The sequence below is a fragment of the Grus americana genome, chromosome 4 (assembly GCF_028858705.1).
Source record: "Grus americana isolate bGruAme1 chromosome 4, bGruAme1.mat, whole genome shotgun sequence".
In the NCBI taxonomy this organism is placed as follows: domain Eukaryota; kingdom Metazoa; phylum Chordata; class Aves; order Gruiformes; family Gruidae; genus Grus; species Grus americana.
The window spans coordinates 56,268,457-56,282,170 of NC_072855.1; the positions used below are offsets into that span (position 1 = coordinate 56,268,457).

General features: G+C 41.4%; 1 protein-coding gene across 8 annotated transcripts in view; it reads left to right on the forward strand.

Annotated features, from left to right (window-relative positions):
* Positions 1-1,855: 1,855 nt before the first annotated feature.
* The window catches only part of NPNT (nephronectin), a 54,169-nt gene continuing 42,310 nt past the window's right edge, over positions 1,856-13,714 (forward strand). For 2 of the 8 annotated variants that reach the window (XM_054824782.1, XM_054824780.1), the window contains exons 1-2: positions 1,868-2,173; positions 3,611-3,711. In XM_054824782.1, coding sequence (XP_054680757.1) covers positions 2,103-2,173; positions 3,611-3,711 — 172 coding nt within the window. In that variant the 5' untranslated portion in view covers positions 1,868-2,102. Of the gene's footprint in view, positions 2,174-2,734; positions 3,033-3,610; positions 3,712-11,787; positions 11,839-13,714 lie in introns of those variants that run through there. The other 6 variants (XM_054824779.1, XM_054824775.1, XM_054824777.1 and 3 more) reach the window with 6 other exon arrangements.

A 13,714-nucleotide genomic window follows, 5' to 3' on the forward strand; every position in this document is an offset into this window, starting at 1 on the left:
TTTTCAGGCTGATATTCCAAAACAAATTGTAAAGGCAGCAGAAGTTAACCAAAAGCAGACAGTCTTAATTGGACTAGGCACCACATCTGACCAGCACACTAGTATTAACATATAAAAGTGCCAAACAGGCTGCTGAGGAAATCTTAATACTGAGTGCAGTCTGGGGACATTAAATGATCTTACTATCATTTGCAAGTATACATGCTTTAAAGGAGTAGAATGTGCTTTAAAGTTGCTGTGTACATAAGTACCACTGTGCAGCATTGCATGAAAGGAATCGCTTCTATGACATGTCCCTTTGGACATCAGAGGGAAAGTGTCAGGTTGCCCTAGACCTGAATTCACAGTGAAGTTCAAATGTTGCTTTTGGCACCTGTCTTGAACTTGGCTGCAGTGTAATTTGTGGACACTTCTTTCTACAAGTTGGAGACATACAGGCGGATACTGTTACCAGAGAGAAATCCCTGTGGTTATCACAAACAGGATTTCTCCCCTTTTGCCCATAAAATCTTGGCAGTGAATTCATTCTGCAAGGTCTGTCATCCCATATCCAAGTGACAAAAAAAAGAAAAAAAAAGTGACTGATCAGTCAAGAGCTGCACTTTCTGTATTTATCTGACTCCTCTAAAAGGGCTTGCTTGTTATCTAGGCATAGGTAACGAGCGCATTGCAGAATCACTTTGTAGCTTTTACAGTTGTTTTTTCTCTGTGTCTGAAAAGTGCTGGGGTTGAGGCCGTTGATCAGAAGGCTTAGCACAGGGAATGTATGGGCCTCAAAAGATGACAAAAAGAGGTGAGGGAGCATTGGATTGGGCTTTCTGCTACAAACTTGATCAGAAAGTGGTAAAACCAGTCAGGAAATGTGTGATTTTTGAAAGTTCACTGGCACAATTTGTATTGTGCAAAAAGTAGTTACCTTTGTGCAATGTTGCTTGAATTATCTGTGAAGTGGTTTGAAGGTGGACAATGCCCTGTACAGGACTGCCAGCTCAAATCTAAAGCCCGAAATCATATTTGGCATCCAAATGCTCCCTAAAGGGTTTGGCTTTGTGTTATAGCATAACCCAAAAGATCTTTGCTTTCTGCTTCTAAGCTGCAGCCAGACCCTTGTAAAAACAGCTGATGTGATTTAAGCCTTGATTTAGTCACAGATCAAAACCAATGCTGCAACCTAGTCCAAGTTGTTGGCCCCATCTGTCTGTAATCAGAGGGATCTTGGAGCAGCTCTGACCCTGAATTGATGACAGGCTGTTATTCAGTGTCCCCTCAGTAAGTCCCAAGAGCTGAAGTTCATAGAAACAAAGCAAAAATAACTGCTGTATTTTAGCATGTTAATGTAGAGTACAGATGCGGTTGTTGCTGTTGGTAGTGGTGCTAGGATGTCATTACATGCTGTGTGGGTCATGTTTAAACTTGTCACTTTTTTCGTCTGGACAAGGGCTAGAACACCTTATGTCACACACACCCCAACATCTGAGAGCTATTAATAGGAGCCTTTGAGCCAGAAAAAAACCACATACACCTTGTAATTCTTTTGAAAAGCTTTATTCTGGGACAAGTTTGGTTGGCAAAAGAAGGCCAAATCTTAATGCTCTTGGCTTTAGCTGTGGACTTTGCTGACAGAGAGGAGTTGGTGGCCATCCTACTTCATGAAGTTGGAGCTAGAAAAGCTTATACAACTAATGCCCACCTTATTGGTGCGTTCAGACCGCGGTTTTTGCCTCCTGCAACTCACGCGGCCGCTGTCGTTCCCGGTACGGCACGGCTGGCACGCAGCAAGGGGAGCGACCCTGCCGGTGGGGGGACACGCCGCAGGCCGTCAGGTGCCGCTCAGCGGGGAGGCGGGCAGCACGACCGCGGGCGCCTCTGCCGGGGACGGGCGGCGGTGCCGCTCCCCGTGCAGCGCCTCCTCCGCCCGGCAGCGGGGCGGGCGGGCAGAGAGAGAGGGGCTCGCTGTCGCAGCGCAGCCGGCGTCGGCGGCAGCCGGACCCCTTGCCCCGCAGTCCGCCTTGCAGCGTGGAGGTGGGGAGCGTCTCCGCCACCGCTGCCCACCCCGGGCCGCCTGGGCGGCCAGCCCGCGCGGCGGGAGAGCCCCGCCGGCCATGGAGCTCTCCCTGCGGCTGCTCCTGGCGTCCTGCCTCTCCCTGGGGGCGGCCGGGGAGTTTGACAGAAGGTAGGCGCCGGCTCCCGGGGGACCGTGGTCGGGGGCCGGCTGGGCAGGGAAGTTGGTGTTTCCTCGGGCAGGTCGGAGCCCTCGCGGGGAGAGCGGAGGGAGCCTGGGCTCTCCCCAGGGCGGCCGGCGGGCTTCGGCGCCTGTGGCTGTAACGCCCCGGGGGCTTCTAACTACCACCAGACTGCCCGGACGCGAAATGGCGGCGGGGGGGCTCGTTACGGGCCCCCGGGACTGCCTCCCGGTGAGGCGGGGGCTCCTGAAGCCCTCGGCGGGACTTGTCTCGGCACTCCCGCCCCCCAGCCGAGAAGAGGTGCCCACGGGCACGGCCGGCTGGCTGAGGGGCCAGGTGGGCCGACCTCCCCGGCCCAGCCGACGGCCGCAGGTGGAGGCGCGGCGTGGGCGGGTCCCGGTGCCACCCGGTGCCGCTCCCGGGGTTCCCCGGGACGGAGGCGCTCGGCCCCGTACCCCCCGCCCTTGGCCCGTGCATTGCTCGGCAACCTAAATACGGGCTAAGGTGTAAAAAAGTTTATTGTTCTGGCAGGGTTGCGTCCTGCAAGGATTAAAAACAAAGTAATTTGCGTGCTGTAAAAATAAAATTAGTTTATTGACGCCTCGAGGCACTTGAAACAGAATACGGTGAAGATTGCCACTCAAGTTTTAACATGAAGCGAGGTGAAAATGAATGCTTGGAGAGCGCGTGCCTCGTGGGTCGTGCTGAGCCGTGTCAGGTGTAGCGAGCGGCGGCAGGGCAAGTTGGAGAACGCTTCGTGGGCGCTGCGAGGAGCGGACTGCCCAGCGCAACGCTCCGGTGTGCGTGTGAATCAGCAGCGTGATTGCCTCGCAAGGACTTCTTTTTAGGGTTTGTTCAAAGGCTGCGTTCACATTATTTCAGCTTGTCATAAAAAAACATTCACAATTTATGTCAGTACTTTGTAGTTCCTTGAGACAAGGGGGAGACTGCAGCTCCCCTTTTGTATTTAATTTCTGTTTAACAGTTCAGGAAGCTTTTGTTTTGATTTTTTTTTCCTTTAATGTTTCAGTGAGAAAATTTGGCCATGTGTTGTGAAATAAACCAGTGCCGAAACTTTATGATGGCAGTTTGTCACATATAAATTCTGTATTTCAGACTAATGAAATTATTCAATACCAACCTGGGAGTGGCAGCAGCGAGCATATTGCAAAGCATGACAGTTTTTTCAGGCTTTACAAAGTTACCCTAATTATGTTTTCCACTCTTTGCTTAATAGTCATTTACATTTTCTGAACTAAAAACAGTAGTAGTGATAGAAATATCATAGATTCAGCTTAAAGCAGTTATTTATTATTTTTTTTAATCTCTGTATGCAGGAGAGGGTTTTGTCTTCTTTTTCTTAATATAGAATAATTTTAGTTACTTTTCAAATGTTTCACCAGACTTTTTTGAACTGTCTTGTTCAGGTGGCCCAGACAAATAATCTCCTCCACAGGACTGTGTCGGTTTGGAAGCAGAATTGACTGCTGCTGGGGCTGGGCCCGATTGTCCTGGGGACAGTGCCAACGTGAGTATCACTGCTGCTGGGGCTTCTAGTCACTTGTAGAAAAGGCTTGTACACACCTAGTCATGTCTTTCACATGTTCACACACATTCTTACAATGCAGAGCTTAGGCTTTTGCACGTGTGAGTCTGACTTATTTAGAAGGATGTTGTCACATTAAAATTCTCTGTTATTAACAGTACTAAAAATGATTGCAATCAAGTAAGGTAAACTTTAGCTAGGGCAATGAGAAATTGGGAATTTCTGTTCGGTTTCCACTTCATTTCGTGCTCTGGTCTAACAGCCTGACATAACACTACACTGTGTCATGTTACAAGCACTGCAGGGCGAGAATATTTGTGTCCAAGAAGGAAACCCAAATTATTGACATTTCACTTAAAAAGTCAATGGAAATGTTCCAGTTAGTATTAAAGGCAAACATTCTTTCAGTAACCCCAAACTAAGGGAATAAATCTCCCTGACAGCATCCTTTTACTGGGTCACATGTGAAGAGAAACATCTCTGAGATTCTCACATCTATCTAGAATCTTTGATATAATTGCAGGATAACCAAGTAGATAAGTCTTCAACTACATCTTCAAAAGGTATTCTGTGGTGGCAGCTAGCACTGTGTAGAAGTTAAAATTGTTAGGAGTGTCACAGAGACCTCAGCTTGTTAAAAGTACAGCCTTTGATACTGGGAATGCTCGCTCATGTGTTTAATAGTGCATACATGAGTGATGTCCCCTAAGTTTTTGCAGGAGCGAACCTATAAATACTGGTCCTCCTTTTTTTTTTTTTATTAGATGCAAATGTCTGCAAACTAGGTCATTTTCTGCAAAGCCATTTTTAAGTAAAACAGATATTAAATGCTCTAAGTTGCTTAGTCTGCAGGGCAGTGACTGTAGGAGGCAAATATTAGGCAAAAGATAGAAATAGCATTGGCAATACAACTGTAGACTCTCAGCAAAGGTTTTGTTCAAATCTGTAAACAGCAAGACTGGCTTCTTCCTTCCCAAGCGTTTTAAAAGCCCACAATGTTTAATAGGTATATAAGATGACTGGTAAAAAAAGCTATGTAAAGTACTTCTAGCACATAATATCCCTGATACTGTTTTTTGATGCAAAGTTCTCAGGTTGATATCTCTCAGGCAATAGCTTGAATCATTCTGATTTTTAGGACTCTGATTGGTAACAAGTAGCCCTTTCCTTGGGATGCATGTTTATAGAGAAGGAAGGAGAATGTGAAGTATGTTGATTGAAGTTATTCCAGGGATGATAGAATCTGTGTCCATCTTTCATAATGCAATTTTAAATGCTCAATGATTTTCAAATAAATGTTTGAGGCTATGAATGCTTAACTGGCAAGTATCAATAATTCACATTGTTAAAAAACCCCAACAAAACAAAACTAAGAACAAAACCAAAACACCGAAAGGGTCTCGCTATGGCCCTTTTCTTACACAAGTTGTCGCCTGTGTTGTGACCATAAATTGCAGCTCATGTTTAGGTGGAAGTCAATTTCTCACTAAGTCTGATTTGGGGTTGCATTTTTATGATCTTGGGAGACAGGAATAGCATAAGGTAATACTATCAAAAGATTCATAATTAAAAGTTGAAAACGAGGCGAAAGTAATAATATACAGAAAATATTTTTTATTTTTCCTCTTTGAATTTTGTCAATAAGGTCATTTGTAGTACTAACTTTTTCAGATACCGTAAATGCTCTTTTTTTAAGGCTAAAGCTAGGTGAATTCTCACCTCCTTCCACTGCGTTTTAGTCCATTATTCACAGATTTTTCTCTATGGACATTTCCAAGCAGTGCAGAGATGGATTTTATGTGTTCATCTCCAGCAGCTGGGACCAGACTTTCAAAAGAATACAATTAAGTGTCTAAATGCACTCTTTTCCCATTTTTTTCACACACTTTTTGAATTGCAGAGGAGTCTCAGACATTTGGGTAAAGACCTTATTAAAAACTTAGCAGCTCCTTCTAAGTTTTAAATGGGAGCCAGACTCTTAGCAAAATAAAGCAAGAAAATCTGCCCCAAGTTGTGGGTTGTGAAAATTCCAGTCATATCGCAGAGTGGGAGATTACACTAAATGAAAGCGAATCTTTCTAGTGCTTGCAGCCAAATAGAAAATCTATAGTCAACTCTCCACCTTGGGAATGTGGCATTCAGTATGAAGGATTAACCTGGCACAGAAGGCAGCATTCCTGGCCTCAAAGGAAAACTTGAGTGTTTTACTGTGCAAAGGGATATCACTGAAAAACTTCCAAAAAGCCAAGTACGCAGTTATTTCTCCTACTTTCTCTGTGTAGAAAGGCAAACCTCTTAGTCCTGTCCCTGAAATGAGCAGAATAAATACACATCAGACTTTCTCTACTAGATATACGTTTTCTTTGCCGTTTCTAGAATAAGTTGTATTTGCACAATAAAAACAAGTATAGGGTCAGGCTTAAAAATTAGTAGTGAGACACAATTTACAAATGAGTCCATAAAACGAAGCTGTAAATATTCAGGCAATAATGCTGAGTTCTTTGTTAGTGAGCTTGAACTGCTTTTCTTAAACTAGTTTGAGCCATCCTTGGTATGCCTGTAAGTGCTACAGCACCTTTGGACTCTCACCTGCTTACTCATGCATAGTTTCCTCTGTAGGCACTGATCACCTCTGAGTTTACCTTTCTGACAACAAATGTAAGGTGAGAGCCATGCTGGAGCCAGAGTGTAGCAAGAATACAGGCTCTGATACATGACATGGTTGTCCCAGGTTATGGAGACCTCTGAACCGTGATGAGCCACAGGCAAGTGATTGCTAACATACCTGGATACGTTTTCTGCTGTGCAGCTGAGCTGCTCCACCAAACATGTATGGGCATGCCTTCTGCCCATGGCTGTTGAGAAAAAGAAAAGTGTTAGTTTAAACCAACTGTGTGATTTAAGGTAAAGGTTTAATTGTGACAGAGGTTTAAGCCTGTATGTGTCAGCTCTAACAGGGTTGGAGTGTGGCACAGCTGACAAGCAGTAACTCACTAAGCCTTGGTAACTCAGTGCTGCTGATCTTCCATCCATAATCCATCTGTACAGTTGCAAATGGAAACTGAACTAGGTTTGCTAAACTTGCTTTTGCAAAGTGTGGAGTAATTCCTTTTATGTCCCTTTGACTGGCAGAGTGCACATAGAACATAATTGTGCTTACTGCTGCTTAGTAACACAAGTCAGCAGAACTCAGCTGTCTTTTTCACTCTTACAAACACATAGGAAGAAGTTGAAATCAGGCTCCTCCTTTAATTAACACTCCTCCTTTAAAACATCCTCTCTGTCCTGTTAATAAATTACACCAATCAAGACTTGTACGTGTAAGGAAGTGCACATAGGTCTGATCTGTCTGTAAACTTGCTTCCAAAGCCTGTCAATATCAGCTGTAACATCTCAGCTAGTAGAAATATTCTTTCTTCGGTGATGTGAAATTGCCTTCCCAAATGCTCTTTCCAATTCCAGCAAATGCACTTAGAAGGTATCCCTCTAACTGAAATAATCAAAACTTTGAAACAAGTTGGATTATTTTTTTTTTTTGTTGCAGGTTGTGAACGCTACAGTGAGATCCATGTTTAGGCAACTAGATAGATTTTGCGGTTAATACAAATATAGCCACATTTTCAAAGGGGCTTAACAAAAATAAATTCACTGGCATTTCTAAGTCTTTGTACATTGAAAATCCATCCACACTTACTTAGTGGCCTAATCTAGATTTAGAACGATGGATATATTCCATCAGTAACATAACTAAGTAGCCTTTCTGAGGTTTTGATCTGGTATGTAAACCAGGTTTATTGGTTAAACGTGGTGTGTAGAAAGGCTAATTTGGAAGCAGCAGCAATGTTCTTTAAGCAATTCTTAGTTCATGTGAAGTAACCTCATCATTGATAGAGCTAATCCTTTACACTGATGGACTCACAGCATCAGTGCTTTAGAGTTAGATGTTAAATATCCCAGCTGAAATTATTCTAAAAATCCCAGGCTGTTGTCCAGCCTGCGAGATATACTTTCGCCTTAATAAGTAGTAATGGGAGTAGTAGCTGTAAGTGGGAGTAATCACACAAAAGCCTGCTTCTGTGAAAAATGGTACATTGATAAAATACCTGATGTGATGTGTATAAAAATAGAGGTGTTGTCTTGCATTTTTATGAGTTATTGTTGTGCACACAGCAAAACTATAACCCAGAGCAAAAGTGAGGGTAGAAGGAGTTTCTTTTGGATTTCTTCTCTCAGAGTGGGGGTTTTTGAATCCCTGTGACAGACCATTTTTGGTGAGAGCGGATATGGACAGTACATTTTTAATTCATAACTCATTTTGCACTGTAAGGCAACTGTACCTGTGATAATGGGTGTGTTGTCCTAACCCAGAACCCATGCAGGGGGTTTTAAAATACACAGGGAGAATGAAGTTGGGGCATGCATTATTGCATTCATCTTCCACAAACACACTTTTTCCATATGCCAGCAGAAAAAAAAATTAGCCTTAAGAAGTTGATTTTTTTTAAACTGTGTTATTCAGCATTAATTTTCATATTTTGAAATAGCTGGTGGAGGAGAATTTCCAGTAGTGATAGGGCTGGAGTTCAGTTCTTTGAGCTGGATGTGAAATGTCAACTGCCGAATAGAAAACAGTCGTGTCCATTCCTGTATTCTAGCTACTGTAGTCTAGGAGACCTGCTGAAGCCTGTCATCTCATCCGCCTAATAAGATATCTGTGGCAGTATTCTGCAGGGATGGCTGTCTTCCTGAGTGTTTCAAGGAAAGGATAATCTGGGCCTTGTTGTCCAGGTGTCTCTGCTAGGTCAGAGGTAGGCCAAGCAGCAGGAAAGTCCTTGGAACCACTGCTGACTGATGCTTGCTGGTAAGCCGGTGTACAGAAATCAACTGTGAATAAATACTCACATATGGAGCTCTGGAACCTGGTTAGCCTATCAGAAAACTAAAATATGGGATAAGAGATGCACTCATTTCATGCAGAGACTTATGTGAGAAGTAGTGTGATGCTTTTTATTCCTCAGTATGAAAGTTCCTCCCTTTTCCAACAGGCCATGCTAGGGGTTATTGGAAAAGTAGTAGTTCTTTGTGGATGTTTTTGCCACTAATCCATCTTGGTTCCCTGAAAGTTATTCTCAGAACTAATGGTCTACCTGCCTTACTTTTAGCTGGCTTACAAATATCTCTGTAGTCCTTTCAAAAGCTATAAAAATGGTTTCCATGTGTGTGTGCCTTTCATGAACAAAATACACCTGCTTTGTACTTGGCTGCATGTCTGTTTGTAATTGATTTGTGTGCTAGTTCTATGTAGTCAAGGTACACTAAAGATGTAGGCTGCCTTTTGCTTGAAAATTTCAGCTGCAGTTTAACAGCCAAGAACTGTAGAAAGAGATACATAGATTTAAAAGGTTCAGCAAGATTTTTTTTTCTAAGAAAAGCAATTAAAAATACTTGAATTCTCATTCTGGATTACAGTTTGGACAACTCCTTTGCTAGAGGTCATGGCAAAAATGGTTCCTTTTGCTGCGTTCGCATGCGTGCAGAATAGAAGGTTGAATCTGCAGCTTCTATAAAGGGATGCAGATCTACTGTCAGATCCTCTGTTGGCATGAGTCTGCATGGCTGTTCCTCGGAGTTTTTGTCCAGTGGGCAGAAAGTTTGACCAACAGAAGATACTTAACAGGAATAAAATCCCACTGAACATGGATTTTACAAGTAGTGATGTTATTTGATTACTTCAGTCATTTCGATGTTGAATTCTCCTTAACCAATGACAAAGTCCATGAAGTCTGTCTTGAGAGGGGGTTGTGAAGATGACTGTGCTCTTTCAGAGCATCCATCCGTTCTAACTCCTGGTTATCTGGTTATACCTAGGAAGCAAAACCAGAATAGGTCAGCAAAGTAGTTTCCCACCACTTTACACTAAACTCATGACAATTAGCTTTAAAAACCTAGGGCAGAGCAATCAAGAACCTATACAGTAAAATAGCCCATTAGTAAAAGTATGTCAAGCCATCAGTTTACACCTCACTTTAGCATTGCACCATTAAAAAAATGTTAATTGAAGTATGTCAGATTAGCATTTAGATTTGATCAAACCTAGTAGAAAGCATTTTCCTATATCAGGAGGTTCTTAAGAGGACCTGCAAGAGGGGGGGGGGAGCTTGTACAAGCTGATAGAGCAGATGCAGGCATAACCAAATGCTTTGCTGGAAACTGTGCATGCTGCTGCCTTCTTACAAGTTGTGAAGAAACTTACACTGTCTGTGCTGCTGCTCCTGTCCTAATGAGCTTAAAGACTGTGTATCTGTACTGTGCAATCTGTTTACAGGGATGAAAGGTGGTGGGAGGAGGGGAAGAGGTGATTGTGCTCTCATTGATGCCTAGAAGGAGATTTGGTATAACCAATGATAATATTGATGGGAGTTTACCCATATAAATCATCTCAAACATCAATGGGAGAAGAGGCTATGAGCTGCTTAAGACTTCTGTTTCTTGCACATAACAATGCTTTCAGTGGAGATGGCAATTCTGTATAGTCCAAGATGTACAAAAATAAAACCACGATTTTGTCAATGATGAACTGAAAAGACTGGCTTCCAGGAGGCTGACCCATTAGCAGAAACCTTCTTAAAGCTGGTAAGAATTTTGTTACTGAATTTGTGGTTGCAAGCATACAGTCTGTATTAATGCATTGTGTTGGCAATGTTTAATTAATACTGATATGCAGCATGTCTGCTTCTTAAAAATGACCAATATTTTTGTGCATCCTATGTACTTTTCAAAGAAAAGACATTTATACAGAATTGCAATACTGCTTTAATACTACCATGCAAGAAAAAAATGAGGTTTTGCTATTTTTATTCAGTTATGGTGGTGTTTTTTGGTGGTTTTTTTTCAGTTTAGAAGCTTTATGCTTTTAAAGCAGTTATGACTTTAGTATGTTAAAGATACAGTATCCTTTTCCACTTCCTCACTGCATCCCTCCTGCACTTCATACATAGAATAATAGTTTTGCGGTCCATTTTTTTCCGAGGAAATCTCAACAGTAACATGATTTGACCATTTATAACTGTAGTATATTTGTATTTGGAGCTTCTCTCAAAGCCCAGCAACAACTTGGGGGGCCTCCTTCCACTGTAACAAACACTAAGGGACTTTCCGGTTAAAACTGATTTAAACCAATATGAGTTGCAATCATAACAAACTCTTAAGTGTTGGTCACATACTATTTAGAACAGAAAGAGTTGCTGCTGCAGTTAAGTCCCAGTCTTTTATAATAAGGCTATGTAGCCTAACAAGCTATGCTGCTAACATTAATTTTATTGGCAAATAAATTGATTTAAAATAAGCCTGAAACATAAATCTGTGATTGCATCTTATTTAAGTTTTGTAGCATATCTGGTTTCATATGGTAGTAAGAGCTGAAAAGGTCTCTAAGCATTAGTTTTAATTTAGATGACATTCAAAATTTAAACACTATAAAAATGACCAATAGATTTATATGCCAGCATGTTTATTGGTTGCATGTCGGTGTAATTTTAATTACTCTCAAATTAGCATCCAGAGGCTAACCCTTTATGTTTGCTCTGTGGAGACGCAGCATTAAAAATATATACCTATATTTAAACAAAAGGATACTGTCTCTTTAAGAAAAGCATTTATGTTCTGTTGATGGAAACAATGAACCTAAACTGTGAAACACGAGAATTTTTACGACTATGTACCATATGAAACATGACAAAGTGTAGCTCCTTAGTTGATTGAATAAGAATAGCATCACGTCATTATATTTAATTAATTATATTTAATTAATTAATTTAGTATATTTAATTACTCTTATGTATCAGAATGTGTTTGTTAAATCTCATAATGAAATACTGATGTAAAGTATTTCCATTTTTAAATGTGTACCAGAATTTCTTTTGTTTCAGAAAAGCTCTGAATGTTGAATGTGTGTTAAGTCTCCAGGAATGTAACAAGTTGATAAAAACCCCAGCCAAGTCCATCCTCCTTACAGGAAAAAAAAGTTGGAATTTCTTTTTTTGGATATTTGTTTTGCAGCTTTCTACGTCTTAAGGCAGAGAATAGCCAGCCTAAGGTGCCAGCCCAAAGGTTAGCTGAACATATTTCTTGAAATAATTTTGGCAAGGTTATGACTTGGAGTTATGGCCTCTAAGTCATAACTATAATACGTGACAAGAAGATGTAGATGTTCTTTTTTTCTCTCTTTTTTTAAACATTTGATTTGGGGAAGACAAGGGGGGAAGGAAATTAACAGGGCTGTTTTATCCCAGTCACCTATCTGATGAGATACTTATTTTCTAAACTTTTCCCTTTTCACTCTTTTCATTTTTCTTTATTTTACCCTCAAGCCCCAGACAATACTTTTTGCTTCCTGCCAATTGTTTATACTCTCAGCAATGTATTTTCAAGCTGTCAGACTTAGGAGGCCTGATTTTGCTTTCACACTATTGAATCATGTGCAGTGGGAGGTTAGTTTGGGATGACCAAAGCACTTACTGCCCCCACCGTTGCCTGCTTTGCACCTCCACTACAAGTTGTCATTCCCACAACAGGGAAACTTGACAGCCCCTGGCCTACAGCAGCGACCAACCTGGCACGTTAAGAGCCAAATGAAATCAGCACTAGTTCACATTGGTACCCAGGGCTGTAGTCTGCTGCTGCTTAGGAGTTGATATGTCTTGTTTCCTTACCCCTCGTGGCGGGAGTACCAGTCGTTATAAAGGGGAGCAAAGCAGTCAGCTGTTTGTTCATCTGTCCGTGAAAGTCAGCTTTGTTACTGTGATACAGAAGTTACTCTGCTGAAGCCAGTGGGTCTTACATTCTAATAAACAAAACAGTAATAGGGCCCAGCTTGTTTTCTGCTGCCATGCAGAGACACTCATGCTAGCCTGCTTCTACCTGCTAGAATTCAGTAGGCAAGCAGAAAGATTCAGGTAACAAACAGGAGTTTGAGATGATAAAGCACCGTTCTTTAAGCAATTGCCACAAGCCACTTGAAATGCAAACATGAAAAGCTTGACAAAGCGTGAAATAATTCTTGCTTTTCTAATTTTGCATTGTGTAGATGAACTTTTCACTTATTTTTAAAGAGTATTTAAGTGCATAAGCATGAGATTAACTTTCACTGACTTCATTAAATCCTATTGATTTCAGTGTTACCCATACTTAAGTTACACGTGCCTTTAAGTGCTGTTCTGAATAGCAACGCATTCATGAATCAGGGTCTGGATTTGTGTATGCAGTTTGGAAACACATTTGGCAGCAGTCAGAGGCAAGCAAAGAATTCACTGCAATGAATAGCCCACACTGATTGCAGTTTGTCATGTTAATGTGCTGTTACCAGAATCGTATGTGCAAATAGAGTAACTGATTTACCCAGGCAAATGTAGTAGTTGTGCATGAAAAATTGGGAGCTACTTACTTAATGGAACTGTATGTTTCAGATGGAAGCTTAAGCATGCATTTTGACAACATTTGTTATCATGAATGTTACAAGTAAGTGCAAGTAATTTGTGAAAAAATATTCAGGCATTAGATACCACCATTTTATCTGATGATATTATCAATCTCTAGTTAAAGAAGTTGGTCAAGGACATTTGTTATCTTTTAAAAAGTAGACTAAGGAATGTTTTTCGTATGAAATTATCTGAAAATTAATACCCAGTTGCCCTAGTCAGGCTTATTAAGCTCTGCAGAGATATATGTCATGACTGCTAATACACTTACTTTGGAAGCAAAGTTATATTTTTCAGAAGTAATTCTGTAATGTGAGTTATGGGTATGACGTGTTTTTACCACCTACTGGTAACTGTGTGGTAGGTTAAGCTTTATGCATTCTCCTGCATTTGTATGTAGTTGAACAAAAAAGAAATATGTAACTCTGACAGAGCTGCAGTGATTTATTTTACAAATTAGCACATACCTTTGGGATTCAAGATCAAAATGACTGTGAATAAGGAAGATT